This window comes from Leuciscus leuciscus, assembly GCF_965113295.1.
Source record: "Leuciscus leuciscus genome assembly, chromosome: 2".
Classification (NCBI taxonomy): domain Eukaryota; kingdom Metazoa; phylum Chordata; class Actinopteri; order Cypriniformes; family Leuciscidae; genus Leuciscus; species Leuciscus leuciscus.
In genome coordinates this window covers 40,970,164-40,988,467 of record NC_138726.1, presented here as the reverse complement: position 1 = coordinate 40,988,467, position 18,304 = coordinate 40,970,164, and the positions used below count along the sequence as shown (strand labels likewise).

The 18,304-nt window shown below is 39.7% G+C and overlaps 2 protein-coding genes across 12 annotated transcripts in view; one reads left to right on the top strand and one right to left on the bottom strand.

Moving 5' to 3' along the window:
* Positions 1-18,304, top strand: part of tjp1a (tight junction protein 1a) — a 158,796-nt gene that overhangs the window by 86,612 nt on the left and 53,880 nt on the right. The gene's annotated exons all lie outside the window — the stretch shown is intronic.
* LOC309492917 (protein FAM13A-like) lies at positions 742-17,246 on the bottom strand. The gene is made up of 3 exons (XM_082161957.1): positions 15,005-17,246; positions 14,726-14,924; positions 742-14,694 (listed from the first exon to the last, which is right to left on the bottom strand). The coding sequence occupies exons 1-3, from the start codon at positions 15,060-15,062 to the stop codon at positions 14,451-14,453; spliced, it is 501 nt and encodes a 166-aa protein (XP_082018083.1). The 5' UTR covers positions 15,063-17,246; the 3' UTR covers positions 742-14,450.

The following is an 18,304-nucleotide window of genomic DNA, read 5'->3' as shown; positions in this document are numbered from 1 at the left end:
CCCCTCCTGCACTTCGGATCAGTGAAGAGGATGTGTGTCCGGTCTTTAGGAAACAAAAGACAAGGAAAGCACCAGGCCTAGATGGTATTTCACCAGCCTGTCTAAAAACCTTTGCTGACCAGCTCGCCTTCATCTTCTCACAGATCTTTAACAGATCACTGGAGATGTGTGATGTCCCTTCCTGCTTCAAACGTGCCACCATCATCCCCATTCGAAATAAACCCAAAATTGCTGGACTTAGTGACTACAGACCTGTTGCCTTAAAGGGATAGTTAACTTTGAAATTAAATTTTGGTATGTTTTAGCTTACCTCAAGGGCATCCAAGATGTAGGTGTCTTTTTTTCCGCAGTAGTTTCAATTTTGATATTTTTAGGTCAAACCGTTCTTGTCTGTCAGTCATATAATGCAGGTCTATGGTCACTGTCTCAAAGAGCATGCACAGAGTCCAAATTAAAACAATTCCCCGTCGTCCAAATTAAACAATTCCCCATCGTAAGTACACATTGATGGCCTAAGACACGAAACGAGCGGTTTGTGTGAGAAAACGAACAGTATTTATATCGTTGTTACCTCTTGTACACAGCCACGTCCAAGTGATCTGAGAGCGCGGGCGGGTATAGATATATACAATAGAAGTCGCCTTGGCTACTGCAGTTCATTGGAACGAAACATATATATATATATATGTTCAGCATTCATTTTTAGGATTGTTGGTTAGAATGTTGGCTTCATTCTAGGGGTGACCCCGAATAGTCGAAGATTCGATGCTTCGATAGGAGGAGCCTGATTCGACTACCGATCTCACGGTCGAATCTTCACAGACGTGTTATGAAACGAGGATCATGCCACTTTGGCTATATGAGGGCGCTCAATGTCTGATTTCACATAGAACTAGCTTTTATGTCAATACGTTAATATTCAGCCTATTATGATAATGCTTTAGGCCTATATAAAAATGTGCAAAGAAAGAAGCTTTTAATAAATATTTTTTAACGTGCGTGTGCGTGAATAAATCCAAACACCCCGTGACAGATTTAAGTTTCACTTTCAATCCGTGACCGACAGAGGAGCGTCTTCGCGGCAAAGATTTAAATCTTTAACAATGTCTGGGATAAGAAAATCTAAAGTGTGGATGTACACCATCAGAAAGGATATTCTCCAAGGCTGGATTTAGCATCAGGAAAACCATGATCGCACTTCTGCCGGCCAACGTTAACATGTTTCACGCATAGACTGGGTTTCACGTTAGAATGTATTTTATCCGCGCGCACAATTTGAAAAGACTCCAACGGACAGACAGAGTGAAAGACTTTCAGGATTTGTTCTCTCGATCAGGTATAGGGTACAAGTGATTTCAAAACTTTTCAGCCGGTTCTAATTTTATTTTTGGATGCTGTGAACATTTTTAGCTAAAAAGACTGCCACTCCAGTTTAGCATTTATTGTTGTTTCTGCAGTTAAAAAGACAAAGTTGAAAATTCTGGCTACTATCGTTATTTTAATAATTTCTTAAATTTTTTTTTATTTATTAATCTGTCAGGGTTATCTAATCTAACTATTTGTGGCTTGTGTTTTGAATATATGTTCCCCTGCACTTCAGGCATTTTGCACACATTTGCTCCTCATCCTGTGACTTGATTCTGATTTATTTCCTTTTGTATTTTTATTTATTAGAAAGGTATATTCTGTTCTAATTTAATTTAGTAAATTAATTGTTTATTTTTTCGGTGCATCGATGTTGTGCTGTAGGCTGGCCTGCTCGCACAGGTAATTTAGCCGATTTAATTTGATTTGCATGTGAAATGCAAATCTGCAGTGTGGCCTTTCTGGAGTTATTTATGTTATCTCTTAGTTTTATTGATCAAAAATGTTTTTATACATTTTCTTCTATATCTTTGTGTGATTTTCTGTACATCGCGGCTTTGAAACGTTAAAGCCCCGCCCCCAGCCCCAGCCCCACCCCCATATACATGATTCGACTATTAGTCGACTATAGGCAAGACATGACGATTCTGATTCGACTATGAAAATCCATAGTCGGGGACAGCCCTACTTCATTCATTTAAGTATTTTAACTCCAATTATCATAATTTAATGATAAACAAATTGGGGAGTTGAATTTAGTTTTTTTTTAGACAAACATCATCACAGTCCAGTCAGAGAGAGAATGATAGAAAGAGAGAGTGTGAAGGGCCTTGGCTTCTTATCAGCACATTCCTGCCTTGTGGTTTTGTGTGTGTGTTGGCAGATAACTCTGTGAGAGCTCATTGGGTCAGTGCAGCGCTGATTTAAAAACTCCTGTGGCAAGGCCAGAATCTGTGGCCTGGTTATCGTCCCTGACCTGCCAGTTCTTTGCCACTGCAAACTTAAAATAAAATAGAGAGAGAGATAATGTAGTCAATGCATACATCTTTACCATTATGCTTTATACTAGAAGGTTGTTGACTCTAGGGGTGGGTGAACTGCTCTTGAGGAAGTCTTACACTTTGGTAAGTATACAGGAAAGTATACTTGAATAGTTTGCACGCTGTTCCGACTATTCTCTGTGCTGTCAGCTCAGAGATGTTTGGTTGAGTTCAGATGACCTTGCTATGAGGTTGCCTGTAAAACTGCAGCAATAAAGCATGCTCACATGCTCGATGCTGAATGGTTGAATGCTGGGAAAGAGAAGGTTTTATCAGAGAGTCTTGCTTGTGTAAACGCATAACAGTTAGTCGGACAGTTAGATGCTAAGCGGTGAAGACCGAGTTAGTCATGAGCTGTGTTTCCACTGTTGGGTCAAAAGCGAGCGTGCCAGTCGTGTTTCCACTATCACTTTCGGGGCTTGATCTGGCCTTGTCTGGGCTTCCTCTGGGTCAATGGCCAGGGGTTTTGGCCCGCGGAATACCTTGGTCAAAAGCGGGCCAACTGGGGCTTGAGGAGTGGTCATGAACAAAGGTGGAGAGGGTCAACACAGCTGCTCATTTCCCATGTTATCATACCAGAAATGATCGCTCAAAAGACAAACGAGGTGCGGGAGTATTTTGAATTAGAAATCAAACGGAAAAGTTTTATGTAAGCTGTGCCATTTCAAACTGGCATAATTCCACTAGAGCCACGCGTAACCATATTCAGCACATGCACGTAGGTGTGATGCAGATGCAAATGCAGATTACAAAAACTGAGCTTCAGAATCAGAATGAGCTTTATTCGCCAAGTGTGCGGTGTTTAGCTGCATTTATTTTGAGATTTGACTGTTTGATTTATAGATTAAGTGTTTCAAATGGATCATATAGGCTATACACACACAAGTCTTTAGAGGGGTTGTTACTTTTAGGTTAGTCGGTTACAAAACTTCCGTTTAAACAACTGTCAAATTAGTCGATGCGCACACCCCTTAGTTTCCACAACAATTTTAAGCAGCACAACTGTTTTCAACATTGATAATAATCAGAAATGTTTCTTGAGCAGCAAATCGGCATATTAGAATGATTTCTGAAGGATAATGTTGAAGGATCTTTTTTTGGGATAAAATTGGCCACGAGTGTAAAATATATTTTTTAACTTACATTAGTTTAATCTAGGCTGCTGTACTGTATGTTTGGTTTATGTTGAAGTGCTTGGGACATGGCATTTAATGACGAGACTTTGTTTTTAATCATGCTCATAATAAAAAAGAAAAAAATAATTATCCAATACCAATTTATCAGTTATGAGCTTTCAAGTATAAAGATTTATCGGTTATATTGGTATCAGTCAATATGTTCATATCGGTGCATCCCTTAACTTAAAAGTAAAAATATAAATGTCAATTACAACATTTACAGGTACACAAAGCTTCACTATTACAAAAAATCCCGTTATAATCAATGAAGCTCTAGCTACGATGTGAAATGAATCTCTTATTGACATTGTGTTTATAATCTGTTGTTTATAATGAAGAAGATTCGTGAGCATGCAGAACTTGTGCTGAACAAAAACACTACAGTTTTGAGTGATTCTGACTAACTTAAATTAGGGGTGTGCACGAATAGTCGAATATTCGATCTGAAATTTTTCTAAATATAAAAATACTATTCGTATTTTACTACGTTGCTTTGCTCGCTGTAAATGCAGTGAATCCATGATAAATCCCAAGCAGACAAACTAAATACACTTATATAATTACATTTATAATTAAATACACTGGCTGGTGCTGTGTACCGTGTTAACAAGTGGATTGTTTTTTATCACAATGTCGTCGTCTGCCTCGCAAAGTTTGGAATTACGTGGATGAAAATGATCTTACTAAATGGTCATAAAATGCAATTACTTTTGATCAAAATAATTAATGAAACTGAGTTATCATAATATCACCAGCACAATGAGAAATCGCTTGAAATCCAAACACCAGTCGAATGAGGAAAGACTCTGTCCATCACTGCACAACTGCAGGTAAGCGCAGATGTACCCCGAGTGAGCCGAGATGATACCTTATCAGATAACAAAATGATCTTGAGATCTCGACATATGCTTCCTTTAAGTTTCGTAGAGGAAGACAGGTTTAAGAATAAAAAACACAAAATGCTGTTAGAAACTTAGCCTGACACACTGTTATCATTGTGTCTCTGCAACGTCTTTCTGTATGGTAATTGGCGCAGTCTGCTTTATTAGCATTTTTTCCTGTTTGCGCTGCTTGAGCTTAAATGCTTTTGTTCTCTATATTTTTTGTTTACACAATTTACTCACGTTTTCAACTAAAACGAATCCCTTAAAATATAACGTAAGCTTGTTGTGTATATTGCCTAATTCTAAGCTTGTTCAGAAGTGGTAACAAACTTGATGAATAAAAAAATAACGTCTTTCTCGTAAAACGTCATTTAAATAAATGAATATTCGAATTTTAGTTATTTTATGAGCCCAAATATCTGAATACAATATTTTTGAAAAATGCCCATCCCTAACTTAAATCTGATTGGCCATTGGGTTCACAAGCTCAACAGATATTACTACAACTTCTACAGTGGCCCTAGTAAAAAGTTAGTCTGGAGCCTGAAAGCAGCTGCCTATTAGTGGGTACCGAATATACACGGTACTCTGTACTACATGTAGTACAGAAATGCTGGTATCGTCACATTTAAAAAATGTCAGTACTGACTTAGTACCGAAGTACCAGTACTTTTGACAACCTTACTGCATTGGAAAATGGACGAGTGTGGCATGAGAACAGTGTCTATTGCGTGAGTCTGAATGCGTGAGAATTGGCATCCCTGGATATGGCACCTTTTTTTGATAGTTATGTTCAACTTTCCCACACTCTGGTTTGACTTTGTTTGCATTCCGAAGCTCTGTGTTTTCTTCTATTGGGTTGCATCCAGGAGGGCTGCATAACAGTTTTGCGCTTTAGTGTCCCACTGGTCATACCGTGTTATTGCAGTTCCTTAAATTCGGTCATTTGAGATCAAGTCTATTCAACATCAAAAATATTTATCGCCAATTTTTTTATGTCAACGTTGTCGATAATGTTGACTAACCGTTCTAGCCCTAACCCCTGAGGTATTTTATGCTGTTTTGCTTCACTTGAGTTGTTCTTTACATGCCTATTTGTTCTTTGCCTATTATCTCTGACTTTGTGTAGTGAGACTTTACAGGTGCTTGTAGATCTACCAAAAATGTTCACATTAGGCATATTGCGCAAATCATTCAGGAAGCTTTCTCAAGATGCCAGACACATAAGTTGCGAGATGGAGGTCAGTCTCCTCTCCTGTACTCCTGTATGTTTGTGGTTTGCTGGACAGCCTTTCTCAGGTTGTGAGGACCTTTAAGAGAAGCGTTGTGGAGATTAACTTTTTAATCCTAGTGCAAAGGATTAGAGGTTTTATATTTTTATTTCTACTTCCTCTTTGCACATCAAACAGTCAGTCTGTCTGCTGTGGTAGTTAAAACCACACTTTCAAATAAGTGTGTGATGTTATTATTTGCAGCTCAATTTGTCAGTCCATAAGTATTTATCTTAAGTTTTTAAAAATATATATTTTATTAACCGTATTACTAAACTAATTATATAAAACTATGCTTTAAGTGCCATACTAATAAACTGGTTCTATGCCTTTATTCTGTCATTAAAACGGATAGACACAGATCCAGTCAGGGATGGGCAACGTCGGTCCTTGGCTGTGTCTGAAATCATATTTGAGGGGACAGCCATTTGCAGTGGTGTCCGAAATCATAGTGGATTCTAATCGTGTGTTCTCATTCATTTCCATAATGCACCACAATAACGTGTACAACTGATATACGCTCAACAGCTAGAAAATAGGTACCTGCAGCTGAATCATCCATCCATCCATTTTCCAAATCACTTCTGATTTTAATTTGCTCTTCAATTTCAATTTCTACTCCAATATACCTGCCTGTAATTTTCAAGTAACCCTGACAGGGCTCAAGACAAACCTTTTTTTTAACTAGGAGTACTGTAGCCCCTTACTGAAATTTTTAGGAGCACAAGCAGAAAATGTAGGGGCACAGCTTAAATCAACCTGCAACGCAGTTATTCAAATTTTCCCCCATTTTGACTGTATTACTGACAAATGCGTTAGTAAGAAATAGACTTAGGCTAACGTACAGAAATTACAATGATAAGCTCTCAATGATTAGCAATGTTATTAATTCTTCTGTGGCAAATTCAATGGATTTCTTCACTGGATCTACCAGCGCTGTGGAGTAACAGTGTCGCGTGATCGAGATCGGACCGTGACTCACGAGTAGCTTGCGGCGCTGTGCTGTCTATTATTGATCCAAACTAATAAACGGTCCGTGAAGCACAAATGAGTAGCGCAGTTTCGTTCCGTTTTCATTTAGTTTGCCAATTGATGTTGGTCAACACTAGCACGACCTCTAACAAAATTCTGGTCGCACCCGCAGGAAAAATGGTCAAATGGCAAAATGCGACCATTTGGTCACAGTCTGGTACCCTGCCTGAACACTTTGATTATTTGCTTCAGGTGTGTTAAAGTAGGGTTGGAGCTGAACTCAGTTTGATGGTAGCTCTCCAGGAGCAGGGTTGGAGGCCCCTAGTGATGCAGGAACTACACACAGCAGCCTTAACTCTTTTAATTGGTCTTCAAACAATCATATGAATGAATATGAGTTAAGGCACAGCCAAGGATCATGGCTCAGAATAAAACTGTTGCCTCTAGTCTTAAATTCATCAGCGTTTTTGTACAAGAATGACAAAGAGTAAGGAAATCTATAATACTACAATATGAAAGTATATTTTCTGTGAGGTCCACGTGTAGCTGTCTGAAAGGTGCTCCGTCGTCCACTGGGAGCCAGCATGAGAAACAGATAAAGCCACCATAGTTACGCTTAATATTATGACATCATGAGAACCCTGCTGGCACGCTGTTCTGCAGGAGGTGCCTGCTTCTGATTGGCTGACAGTGATCCTGCATGCTTAATTTCGAAAGCCTTTGGAATACGACAGAGGCTGTGGTAACAACCCCATCCCCATAGGCCTGTCTTTCTGTTTACTGTCTCACTCTTTCTATCTTTCTTTCTTTCTCCAGCTCATTCACGGCTGCCATAGGCTATTTTTAGACTTTGATTGTCAAGAACTGCTTAACTGGATTAGATGTCTCTCTCTGTCTCTCTGTGTCGTTCTCTCATTTTCTTCCCCTCAGCATCCTGTGGATAATATAATACATCTTGGCTAGTGTGTTTCAACTATGCCATTGATTATTGGATCACTTTTATTGTTTGGGTGCAATGTTTTATTTCGTCCCTGAAAATCGGAAGCAGCACTTTTAAGGGATAGTGCAAATTTAATTTGTCATCTTTTACATACCCTCATGTTGTTCCAAATCCTCAGAACACAAAACAAGATGTTTTGAAGAATGTTGGTATCCAAACCGTTTTGGGGCCCATTAACTTCCATTTGTATGGATAAAAAACATTTCTTAAAATACTTCTTTTATGCTCTACATTTGCATTTATGCATTTAGCAGATGATTTTATCCAGAGCGACTTATAAGAGAGGAACAAAATCAATTCATCAAAGAGCTTCAAAACGTCGTCTGGCTCAGCCATCTGTAAATGAGAACAGTGATTCCAGAATTTAGATAATCATATACGACAGACATAAAAGATGTACGAGATAGTATGTTGTTATGAGGTAGTGTTTTGGTTGTAACACCTCTCGAGTGGTTTCACCTGTGACCAATGTCTCCACACTGTACCCAAAAACAGATGTATTAGTGGTTAATAGATCCTGGTAAGGTCCATCAAATTTCGGACCTAGGGGAGAAACTATCTCCCATTGCAACATTACACTGTCACCTATTTCAGGCAACGCAGGCATGTCTTTTTGCTCAGTATTATCTCTATCTCTAGTTATCCAAAGCTTTCAGCTAATTTTGCAAAGCATCTTTCAAAGGGCCGGAGGGTCCCTCATGTTGCAGAGGAGCATCCCAGGGCAGCCGCATGTAACGACCTGTCATTATCTCAAAAGGACTGATCTGAGTAGTTTTGTTCGGGCTGGCTCTCATACTTAGAAGGATTGTTGGGATAGCCGAGTGCCATCCCTTTCCCCACTCCAGAAGTCTCTTTCTCAATGAAGTTTTAATCGTTCGATTAGAACGTTCAACAGAACCACTAGACTGAGGACGAAACGGTATGTGGAAGTGTTGTTTCACCCCCATCAATTTCATCACATTTTTGAAGGCGGGTCCACGGCCCTTGAGGTCGAGGGGCATGTCCTAAAGGAATTTTTAGCTTTGAGGAAGAATTCTCTTAAAGGCATACTAAACATCTTTTGCAAAAGTCATTGCAAGAAGCCCTCAGCTTTAGCCACCACCAGGTTTTTGAAATCATTGCATGTAACTTTTCAGGACCAGCATGTGCCAACCCATGATACAAAGACATTAGTTCAGTTCGAGCAGAAACAGGACAAACAAACCGTCCAGTAAATTTCCACAGTCCTTCTGCATTTTTCTGTGCCCCTAATTTTGTCCATGGTTCTATCTCTTCAGGATCATCTTCTGCATAAAGTTCAAAAATGTCTCTAGAGGATTAATTCTCCTGTGGAGCAAGAGCCATCACACTCACGCATGTCTCAGTTAGTTTTGCAGCCTCTCTGGCAGCAGTGTCCGCAGCGTGATTTCCTTTGGACTCCGGTGAACTGTCAGTGGAGTGTCCGGTGATTTTGATAACAGCCCCTGCTGTAGGAAGATCACAGGCAGCCATAAGTTCTTTTACCTCCTGTTGATGAGAGATAGGGAGACCAGCGGTGGTTAGAAATCCTCTGCGTTTCCACACAGGGCCGAAGTCATGAACCGTGCCGAAAGCATAACGACTGTCAGTATATATGAAGAGTTCAGATGCAAAAGCCTCTAAGTGCCATCTGAAATTTTCTTCTAGATTGATAATTTTTATCAAGCTTGTATATTTAAGTTCAGTAATTTCACTTAAATGACGATTCATAGGTAACTTTCTTTGCCATTTAAGTAAAATTACTGAACTTAAATATACAAGCTTGATAAAAATTATGAATCTAGAAGAAAATTTCAGATGGCACTTAGAGGCTTTTGCATCTGAACTCTTCATATATTGACTCGTCTCCCCTGGCTGTGCTGTAATGCACGGGTTAAAGCAACCAGCTCTGCCACTTGAGCCCCTCCTCCTGAAAGAGAACCACAGTCAACAGTTTTACCATGTTCATTTACAACAGCCCAGCCTGTGAAGCGTTGTCCCTGCTCTTGAAAGCTGGAACCATCCACAAATAAATTCATAGCATCAGCAGGAGGTTCAGTTTGAAGAGGACTTTGGCTGTCAGTTTCAATCAGCTGGGCACAGTTATGGGCAGTTCCTTCGTCTGGAAGCAAGGAGGCAGGATTTATAGCAGTCTCAATGTCAAATTTGTATGTGTAAGAATTGAGAAATTACAAAATGCCGGACAGTCTGTTTCAAGAGCGACCAGACCCTGAGAGGACAAAAGGACCTCTCTGGAAATGACCATTTGAACTCACCATCGAGACGAAAGTCTCACCTCCGAGTCATCCTAACCTACATCTCTTCCCCTCTCCCCTCACCCCCTCTCTCTCACCTGAATTCACCCAAGAAAATTTATAGTTTAATGTGAATGATTATCACAGAGTATTTTTCATGTTTGGTATCATTTAAAATGTCACAGTATCTGCGTTTACATGGACACTTATAATCCGATTGACAGCTCAATCAGACTAAAAAACCTTAATGTAAACACCTTAATCGATCCGATTGAGCTCGATCTGAATGAAATTTTGATCGGATTGAAAGAGGTGGTTTATTCCTATTGTAATCCGACCGAGAGATCATGTAAACACTTGATCGGATTGAAAACCGAAACTGAAAGGACTGCGCATGTGCGATGACGTTAAATAGCGTAATGACGTTTAATGCGCGGAACGAGCTGTGTCATATAAATGTGTCATATAAAGTGTCAGATAAATAAGTGTCCCGTCATTTTAAAATTCTAATTTCACTTAGCGTCTGTGAAGTGAAGCAGGACAACGTCCCACCAATCCTTGTTTTGGATTCTCATCCACAGACGACTGGTTTTGGCCGCGGGGAGGGGCATTTTTACTGCGTGATAAATATAAGCAGAACGGCAAAACGGTTAATATGCTCATTGTCACCAAATCATGACCAGAGACAGATTAATATTATGTCTGCTGTTTAAAACAAGTAAAGAACCAATAGAGGAGAATAGTTATGCGCGAACAGCGGGAAACTCTGTATATTTGTGCAGTGTGCGCATGTCAAAAAATCTCTTCTGATTTGAAACTTGTGAGATGTAAACGCGCACATCAACCCCATTACTTTATTTATCGTTCATGTAAACACCGTGTTCTGATTCATCAATCGTATTGATTTCATTCTGATTTAACCAAAAGGTGTCCATGTAAACGTAGCTACTGTGAACTGGTACAAATGTCTCATTTCCAAATAAGTAAAACAAAAGGTAATAAGGTTTTTAAGAGTTTATGGATAACTGACACACAGGGAGGGGATGGCCTCTAGACAAATGGTCTCCCTACACCCAAAGGTGTAACCTCTGAATGCAAATTTCTTTTGTTAGCACGTTTCCATGTGAAAGGTTTGTCTATATAATGAAAATGCAGCAGGGAGTTCGGGGCCTTCTGTACCTCAGATGAGCCCATGATGTTGAAGGACCTCAAAGAATTCAGCATCATGTATTTTAATGTTGGGTTTGCATCTTCTCTCTATTCCAGAGCATTTGATGTTTTGTATAGATTATCTTTGAATTGATTATGAAATTGGCATGATACATTTACCTGACATTATAAATTGTTACATTTGATTATTCTAACTGACTTTGACATTATTTTCATTGAAGAGTTAAACAGAATAGTCAAACATTCGCTCATAATTAATGATCCACAGATATCATTAAAACCTTTTCATTTATGGAGTCAGATGAAATAACGAGAGAATACATATTCAAATGTATTACATTTAATCAAAAAATACTTTGCCTCGAGAAAAGACAGTAATTTGTTAACAGTTTCAGAATCTGGTGTCTGGTGTGCAGAATCACCCAATGTTCTCTGTAGTTTTCACTGCCCACTCTGCACAGTCACATATCATCAGACATGGATGCTGTCCTGCCATAGAAACAGGAATAGGAGCAGAGTAAAATCCTACCATTCCAAAAGAACTTCTTCCGGGAACCTTTTGACCCAGGGCAGCGGAATAGGATTTGTTTCCCACATTCCCACATGGGGCCGGTGAAGGTAACTGGAAGACATAAGGCTGGTGAGGGTCACTGAAAGACATTAGGTGCGGTAAGGGACACCGCACAGCAGTGGCCTCCTTGCTGTGCAACGACCCTCACCGTCCTTCAATGTCTTCTGGTGACCCTCACCAGCCCTGGTGTCTTGTGGCTACCTTTACCGGCCCCATGGGACTGTGCAGTGACCCTCACCGTCCTTTAATGTCTTCCGGTGACCCTCACCAGCCCTGGTGTCTTGTGGCTACCTTTACCGGCCCCAGTGCTATGTGATGATCCTCGCCGACCCCAGTGTCTTCCGGTGACCCCCCTCAGCCCTAGTGTCTTGAGGTGACCCTCACCGCCTCCAATGTCTTTCAGGGACCCACACCGACCCCAGTGCTGTGTGATGACCCTCTTCGACCCCAGTGTCTTCCGGTGACCCACGCCAGCCCTAGTGTCTTAGGATGAAGCTCACCAGCCTCAGTGTCTTACAGTGCCGGGCCCAGTATCTTACATTGAGGTTCACCAGCCCCATTGTCTTCTAGTGATCCTCACTGGCCTCTTTGTCTTCCCTCACCCTCACCAAGCCCAGTATCTTGCAGTCGGAGTCACCAGCCCCACTGTCTTCTACTCAAACATGTCTAGGTCTCCATGTCTAGGCCTCTTCACTCTCGATTTTGTTACTGTGTGGTGAAGTGATGAAATAGTAAGAAAACAGATCACGTTTGTTCACTCAACACATTCATTACTAGGGATGTCCCGATACCGATACTGGCATCGGGGATCGGGCCGATACTGTCCTCATATACTCGTAATCGTACTCATAAAAATTTGCCGATACCACGCACCGGTACCATGTACATTTTGCAAAACGAAACCGGCCGCCGCGAGTGCTTTGTGGAGGTGAACTGAGGCTTAGAAAAGTATAATGTCGGCGGTTTGGGCTCATTTCACAGGGTTCGTACAAGGTGCGTGTGCATAGTAACATAGCTGTGGTGCGCGAGCTGATAAGAGAAAAACAAGCAGTGGATTAAGTGCGCAACGGCACAGTTGCGAGCTGGTTGAGCGCATCCCTTTAAAACAGACGTCAGTGGAAAGTTTGTTCAGTCGAATGGCAAAGAAAATAAATAGGCTCTTGACTAAATAGGCTACCCTTTTCAACTTTACAAAAATATCTATCTATATATAATTTATGCAGTAATGAATATGCTTTTTTTCACATTTGATTACTTTATTCAAATTTCTGTACCTGTTAGATCTACCTGAAAAACTCTAAAAACACAGTTTATTTCATTTGTAGCCTTTCTTTGTTCTATTGTATTTATTTGTCCTATTTGTAATTCAATTGTTGGTTCTTATTTTGTCACTGACTGCTTACTTGTTTTAAATTCACATTAAGATGGTAGTTTTTGTCGTAGTATCAAGATTGGATTAAATAATTGATATTTCACTGGTTTTGACAAACATTTGAACATTTGAATTTGATGAACAAATTAAGCCAACTAATATGATTTATATTTTTTGGTTTATCAACTAATACATTTAAAAATTACAAATGCAGTGAAAATTCAGGGATCAGTTACGGTATTTGTATCGGCGAGTACAAAAAATCAAAGTATCGGTATCGGACTCGTTCTGCAAAAAGTGGTATCAGGTCATCCCTATTCATTACCTGTATAACTAAATCTAACTTTACCTAGCCTATATCTTAACTTGTTCACATCTACCACAGTAAAACTTCATTTCAAAACTTCATATGGGCACATGCAGGGCAACAACCAGATCAGTCTTAGGGTAAAGATAAAAAGATAAATCCTGCTGCATACCTCCTAAAGCATGAGAAAAACGTTCTCCCAAAACTGCTGAATCTTTTTCTCAGTCGCCCAAGTCGTCCAACTTTAGGTAGCTTTGATCTGGAAAATACACAGAACAAGCATGAAGATGGACTGACAAGCACTCAACAATAAATGGTTCTAAATAAACCCATAATGACCAGAATCCTACTGTATGTGTGCATGTTTGTGGGTGTATGTGATCTGTGCATGCATTTGATCACAACTGTTTGCCAACAACACAGGTCTGCATGTGCTTGTGAGTGTGTGTTCAGCATATTTACCTAATTTCTGTGAGTGGCAGCTGTTGGACACACTCTTCGTCAGTCCAGTCCCCTGACTCCTCAAACACACAAACACATTTCTAAGCATTTTCAATCTCTCATACATATACAAAACTAAAGAATTAGCCTATCTATTATCATTTTCACTCTTAAACACTAGCAATGACTAATAATTTAATTTAATTATTTTTAATTCAATTTCATAAACCCAAGTCATATACAGATGCCACCATCATTTGAAACATAAACTTATAACACAGTATAAACTCACTGCTCTGTTGCCGGTGGATGCATGAGGGTACGTGTTCGGCAGCAAATGTATCAGGTTGTTCAGCAGGTGCTCCGTCAAAGTGTTACACAGCCCCTGTTCCTCAATAATGGTGGGGCAGAGAGGAACCCTGCACACACAGATAACAAACGTGTCACATCACTATACAACAGACACCCATCTTTCTTTTATGATTGACAGCTCCATCAGACTGGTTTCTGTGTCTCATAGGATCCTGAAAACTTGTGCATGTAATTCTTGAAACCTCAGTACTTGAGTTACATTATAATGTGCTTTGGAGTACAGACTCTATCAGCTGAATACACACACACAAACACTTACTGAAAGATGGTGGGTCCAAAAACTATTGACAAGTTCTTGGATGTCATACGATTTTGGAGACTCTCAGCTGCCACACGGGACAGGAAGTACGACAGGTAGCAGAGGACGTTAAAATGTTCCTCCGGAAGACTGTACAGGATCATCCTCACAGCCTGATTCAGTTCTTCCTCTTTTGAATCTGCAAGATACAATGAAGAAGATTCAATCAGATTTGATTTTCTTATCCCAAAATGTTCACTCCTCACCACCGCAGCTTCACTTACCCCTGAACACCTTCAGAAGTTGTGTCCTGTGTGACTCTGGAATAAGTCCACCAGGCAACTCCCTAAGGAAAAGTTTCAATAAGGAGGCAACCGTAGGAATATCCCCACTGTCAAACTCCGGAACGCTTCCTCGATCAAAACCTTTCCTTAATTCCTGGCAGAGTTTCACTTTCCCGGAAACTCTGAACAGGCCACTCTGACTGAGACCTAAACACAAACACACATTTTAGAAATGCACATAATCTCAGCATACGTGGAGACTGAGAAACAGTGTCAAACACACTCACCATGCTTCTCCACAAACTCCACTATGTGCATGAGCACTAGAGGAAGACCCTGCCTCATCTGTCCACTCTTCCTCAGGCCAATCAGAGGCACACCAAACACATCCTTCTGTGTTTCCACCTGCACAAAAGTTCAGAAAAAAATAAAAATCAGGACGGTTAACTAGGAAATGTAGGCTACTGTACAGGACAGACTGCATAAGAAAATAACTTTACAGGAAGCTGTCTACCAAGTGTGCATTTTAAAGGATGTATAGTCAGGAAATATTACATTTACAATAGCATTTCTTCATGTGGGCTACACTTACACCAATTTACCCTTTTTCGTTTGTTAATTTCAATACTAGACATTAAAAACAAGACTAAAAAAAATAAGAAAGCTGATTTTAACACAAATTTATTAATTTATTTTACTGGAAGTCAATCTTTGTCCAATTGTTAGTATTAGTCTGCTGTGTGCATATCGCATACTTACACACACTGATAAAACTCCGATCTCCATTTCAATGAAAGGATCTGGGGGTTTTTTTTTCAGTCGCCGAGCTGTCAAACGATTCGAGAGTCCGAAGCCGAGAGTCGAAACCAGAAAAGGTTCAAAAACGGCTTATTCAAAAAACTTTTTCAGAGCAGTAGAAATAGAAACAGTGTTGATACCAGGTTGATACCAAATGTTTCAAACCCAAATGTTGCTATGGTTATCACATTCTCATGTTGCTATGGTTACTATGTGAATCATCGCAATTTCATGACTCGTCACAGGATTAAAACGTAGGATTCACTCCCACATTTAAATGCAGTTATCACTCTTCAGTGTTTCCCACACATAGACAAATTCGTTGCGGTGCGCCACAGAATCAACACCGGCCGCCACATATTGCGTTTCGTTATAAAAATAGTTTTTTTACGCTATTTAAAACACGCAGCGTATTCATTCAGCTGCATTTCCTTTCCCTGCTCTCCCTCCGTCTCTCTGTCACTCACGCGTCTCTCTCACAAGCGAATTTTTGTCTCGCCAAAGTCTTATTTGATCGGTGAGTGATGTAGATGACGGCTGCGCTTGCGATACGGCGCATATTTACTGAAAGAACGAGGAGAGAGAGAGAGCCCCGGTCGCGCGCGCGCTCCCTCGCGCACATTAATCAAAATCACGATGGTAAAAGATCGGAAGACCGAAGTTTCACGTGGAGCATTCGGATATTGTTTTCCTGAATTACTGCTGGGTGTGAATTGTGCAAAAAAAAAAAAAAAACTTTTTTACGTTGCCTTATCTTCTCTGAATAACGTTCCGCCCATTCAGCTGACTTAAAAACACTTTCAATAAACAAAACAAAACCTATCCAATTGATGAAATGTTTTCTGTGTTGACAAATCTTGTGCGATGTCCCAACTGCCGGGATAATCCTTTTTACAGTCTATGGGATAATCACACAACGCGTACATGTCCGCCAATGACACGTGACACGTCCGATTCCCGTATACTGACTCCTTTGAACTGATTCCATTTAATGAATGGTTAAAACAACTGATCTGTCCAACACTGAATCGGTGTATTACAAATCGGTAATACTTTACAATAAGGTTCCATTTATTAAACTCTAGTTAACTACATTAGTTAACATTAACTATTAATAAACTGCACGTCTACAGCATTAATTAATCTTTATTAATGTTAATTTCACCATTTACTAGCCTACATTACTTAAATCAGAAGTTGTATTTGTTAACATTAGTTAGCCTAATGCACTGTGTGAAGTGCATTAAAAATACAGCTGTTCATTGTTTGTTCAACTAAGATTAACAAAGATTAATAAATACAGTAACAAATGTATTGCTCGTGGTTCATGTTAGTTAGCCTTATACATTAACTAATGTAAACAAATCAAACCACATTTAACACTTCTTAAAATGAGAATGTAAGTGTGCTTACCCCATTTTTTTTAGTAAGAGTGGTTAGCAAGATTTAACCTTAATAAACTACTGTATTTTCAGGTTATCTATATGACAATGTGTAGAACAATTACCAAAACAATCTTTTAGTTTAGACTGTTTGCGGTAAATGCAGTTGGGTTGTCGAGGTCAAAACTCTAAATAAGCTGTGAATCAAATAAACTTACTATAAATAATGTTATGTCATTTTTTTACTCTTACACTGAATGTTTGGATTTTGTGAAGGTGTGAATCATTTTTGATTAATATTTAATATAATAAAGTTCTGTGTAACGAATTATTAACGAAGGCGCTATTTGAGTCTTACTGTCTCTAAGGCCAGAGATTCACACCTACATAGTGTCTATTTGAGCCGAGTCAGTAGGAAGAACAGAGTATAAGTAGACAGATTGTTAAGATTTACATCTTTAGATTTATTTACTAGTGCCTTCTCTCTTGTGTTTCATTTGAAGAAGGTGAAAAGAACTGAACTGAAAACTGCTGTGTGGGAGATGGGACAATGATTTTCTTTGTTCGCTCTCTCATAGTCTTTTTCCAAAAATTGGACACCTTTGCCATCTTTATATGATGTCAGTCTAAAGAAACTAGTTTTTGAAGGTTTGAACAGTCTTTTCTTTTTCCTACTAAATACGTAATCACAAGGAATTGTGGGTCACAGCTTCTCTGAGATTTGCATAAGCTAGCCTTCCTGTTTCTCTGGAATACATCTTTTCAGAAGTCACCAGAGTAAATGGCTTGAAATGGGGTCTGTGCTGAGGACTTTGCATTGGTTTGTTAGCAATTTTTTTATTTTTTTTGCATTTCATACATTTTAACACTATATTGTTGCTATGTCGTCATTAGCACAATGAACAGGAAGCTGACAGCACAGTGAACCATAGGTCTGCAGAACAGATGGACACAGAGCCCCTCTGAATCCAACTGTTAAAGGATTACTGCGTTTAAGTTGGATTTGGGCTGTGTGTATGTGTGCCAGTGTGATATGAGTGTGTGTTTGTGCCTGTCTAAGCTAGTGCCTGTTTAGAGAGAGAGAGAGAGAGAGAGAGAGAGAGACGGCCCAGGGACCAAAGCAGATTGTGAGGAAAAGGGAAAAAAATATCATGTGACCTTAGCATGTTTTAAAAATAACACAGGAGAGAATGCACACTAATCCTGTTGAACCATCATTGTGAATATAGGTTAGAGAAGCTATGCTTTATTTCGGATCACATCAGCAAATTGCAGAAAGATGAACAAATATTCTGAACACCTGATGAGTGACTCTGTCTGTTTTACTCTAATTTAGAGGATGTCACTGAAGGGAAGGGACCTGACAATGCTGATTGGCCAATGACATTACAAGAATGTGCACAATCC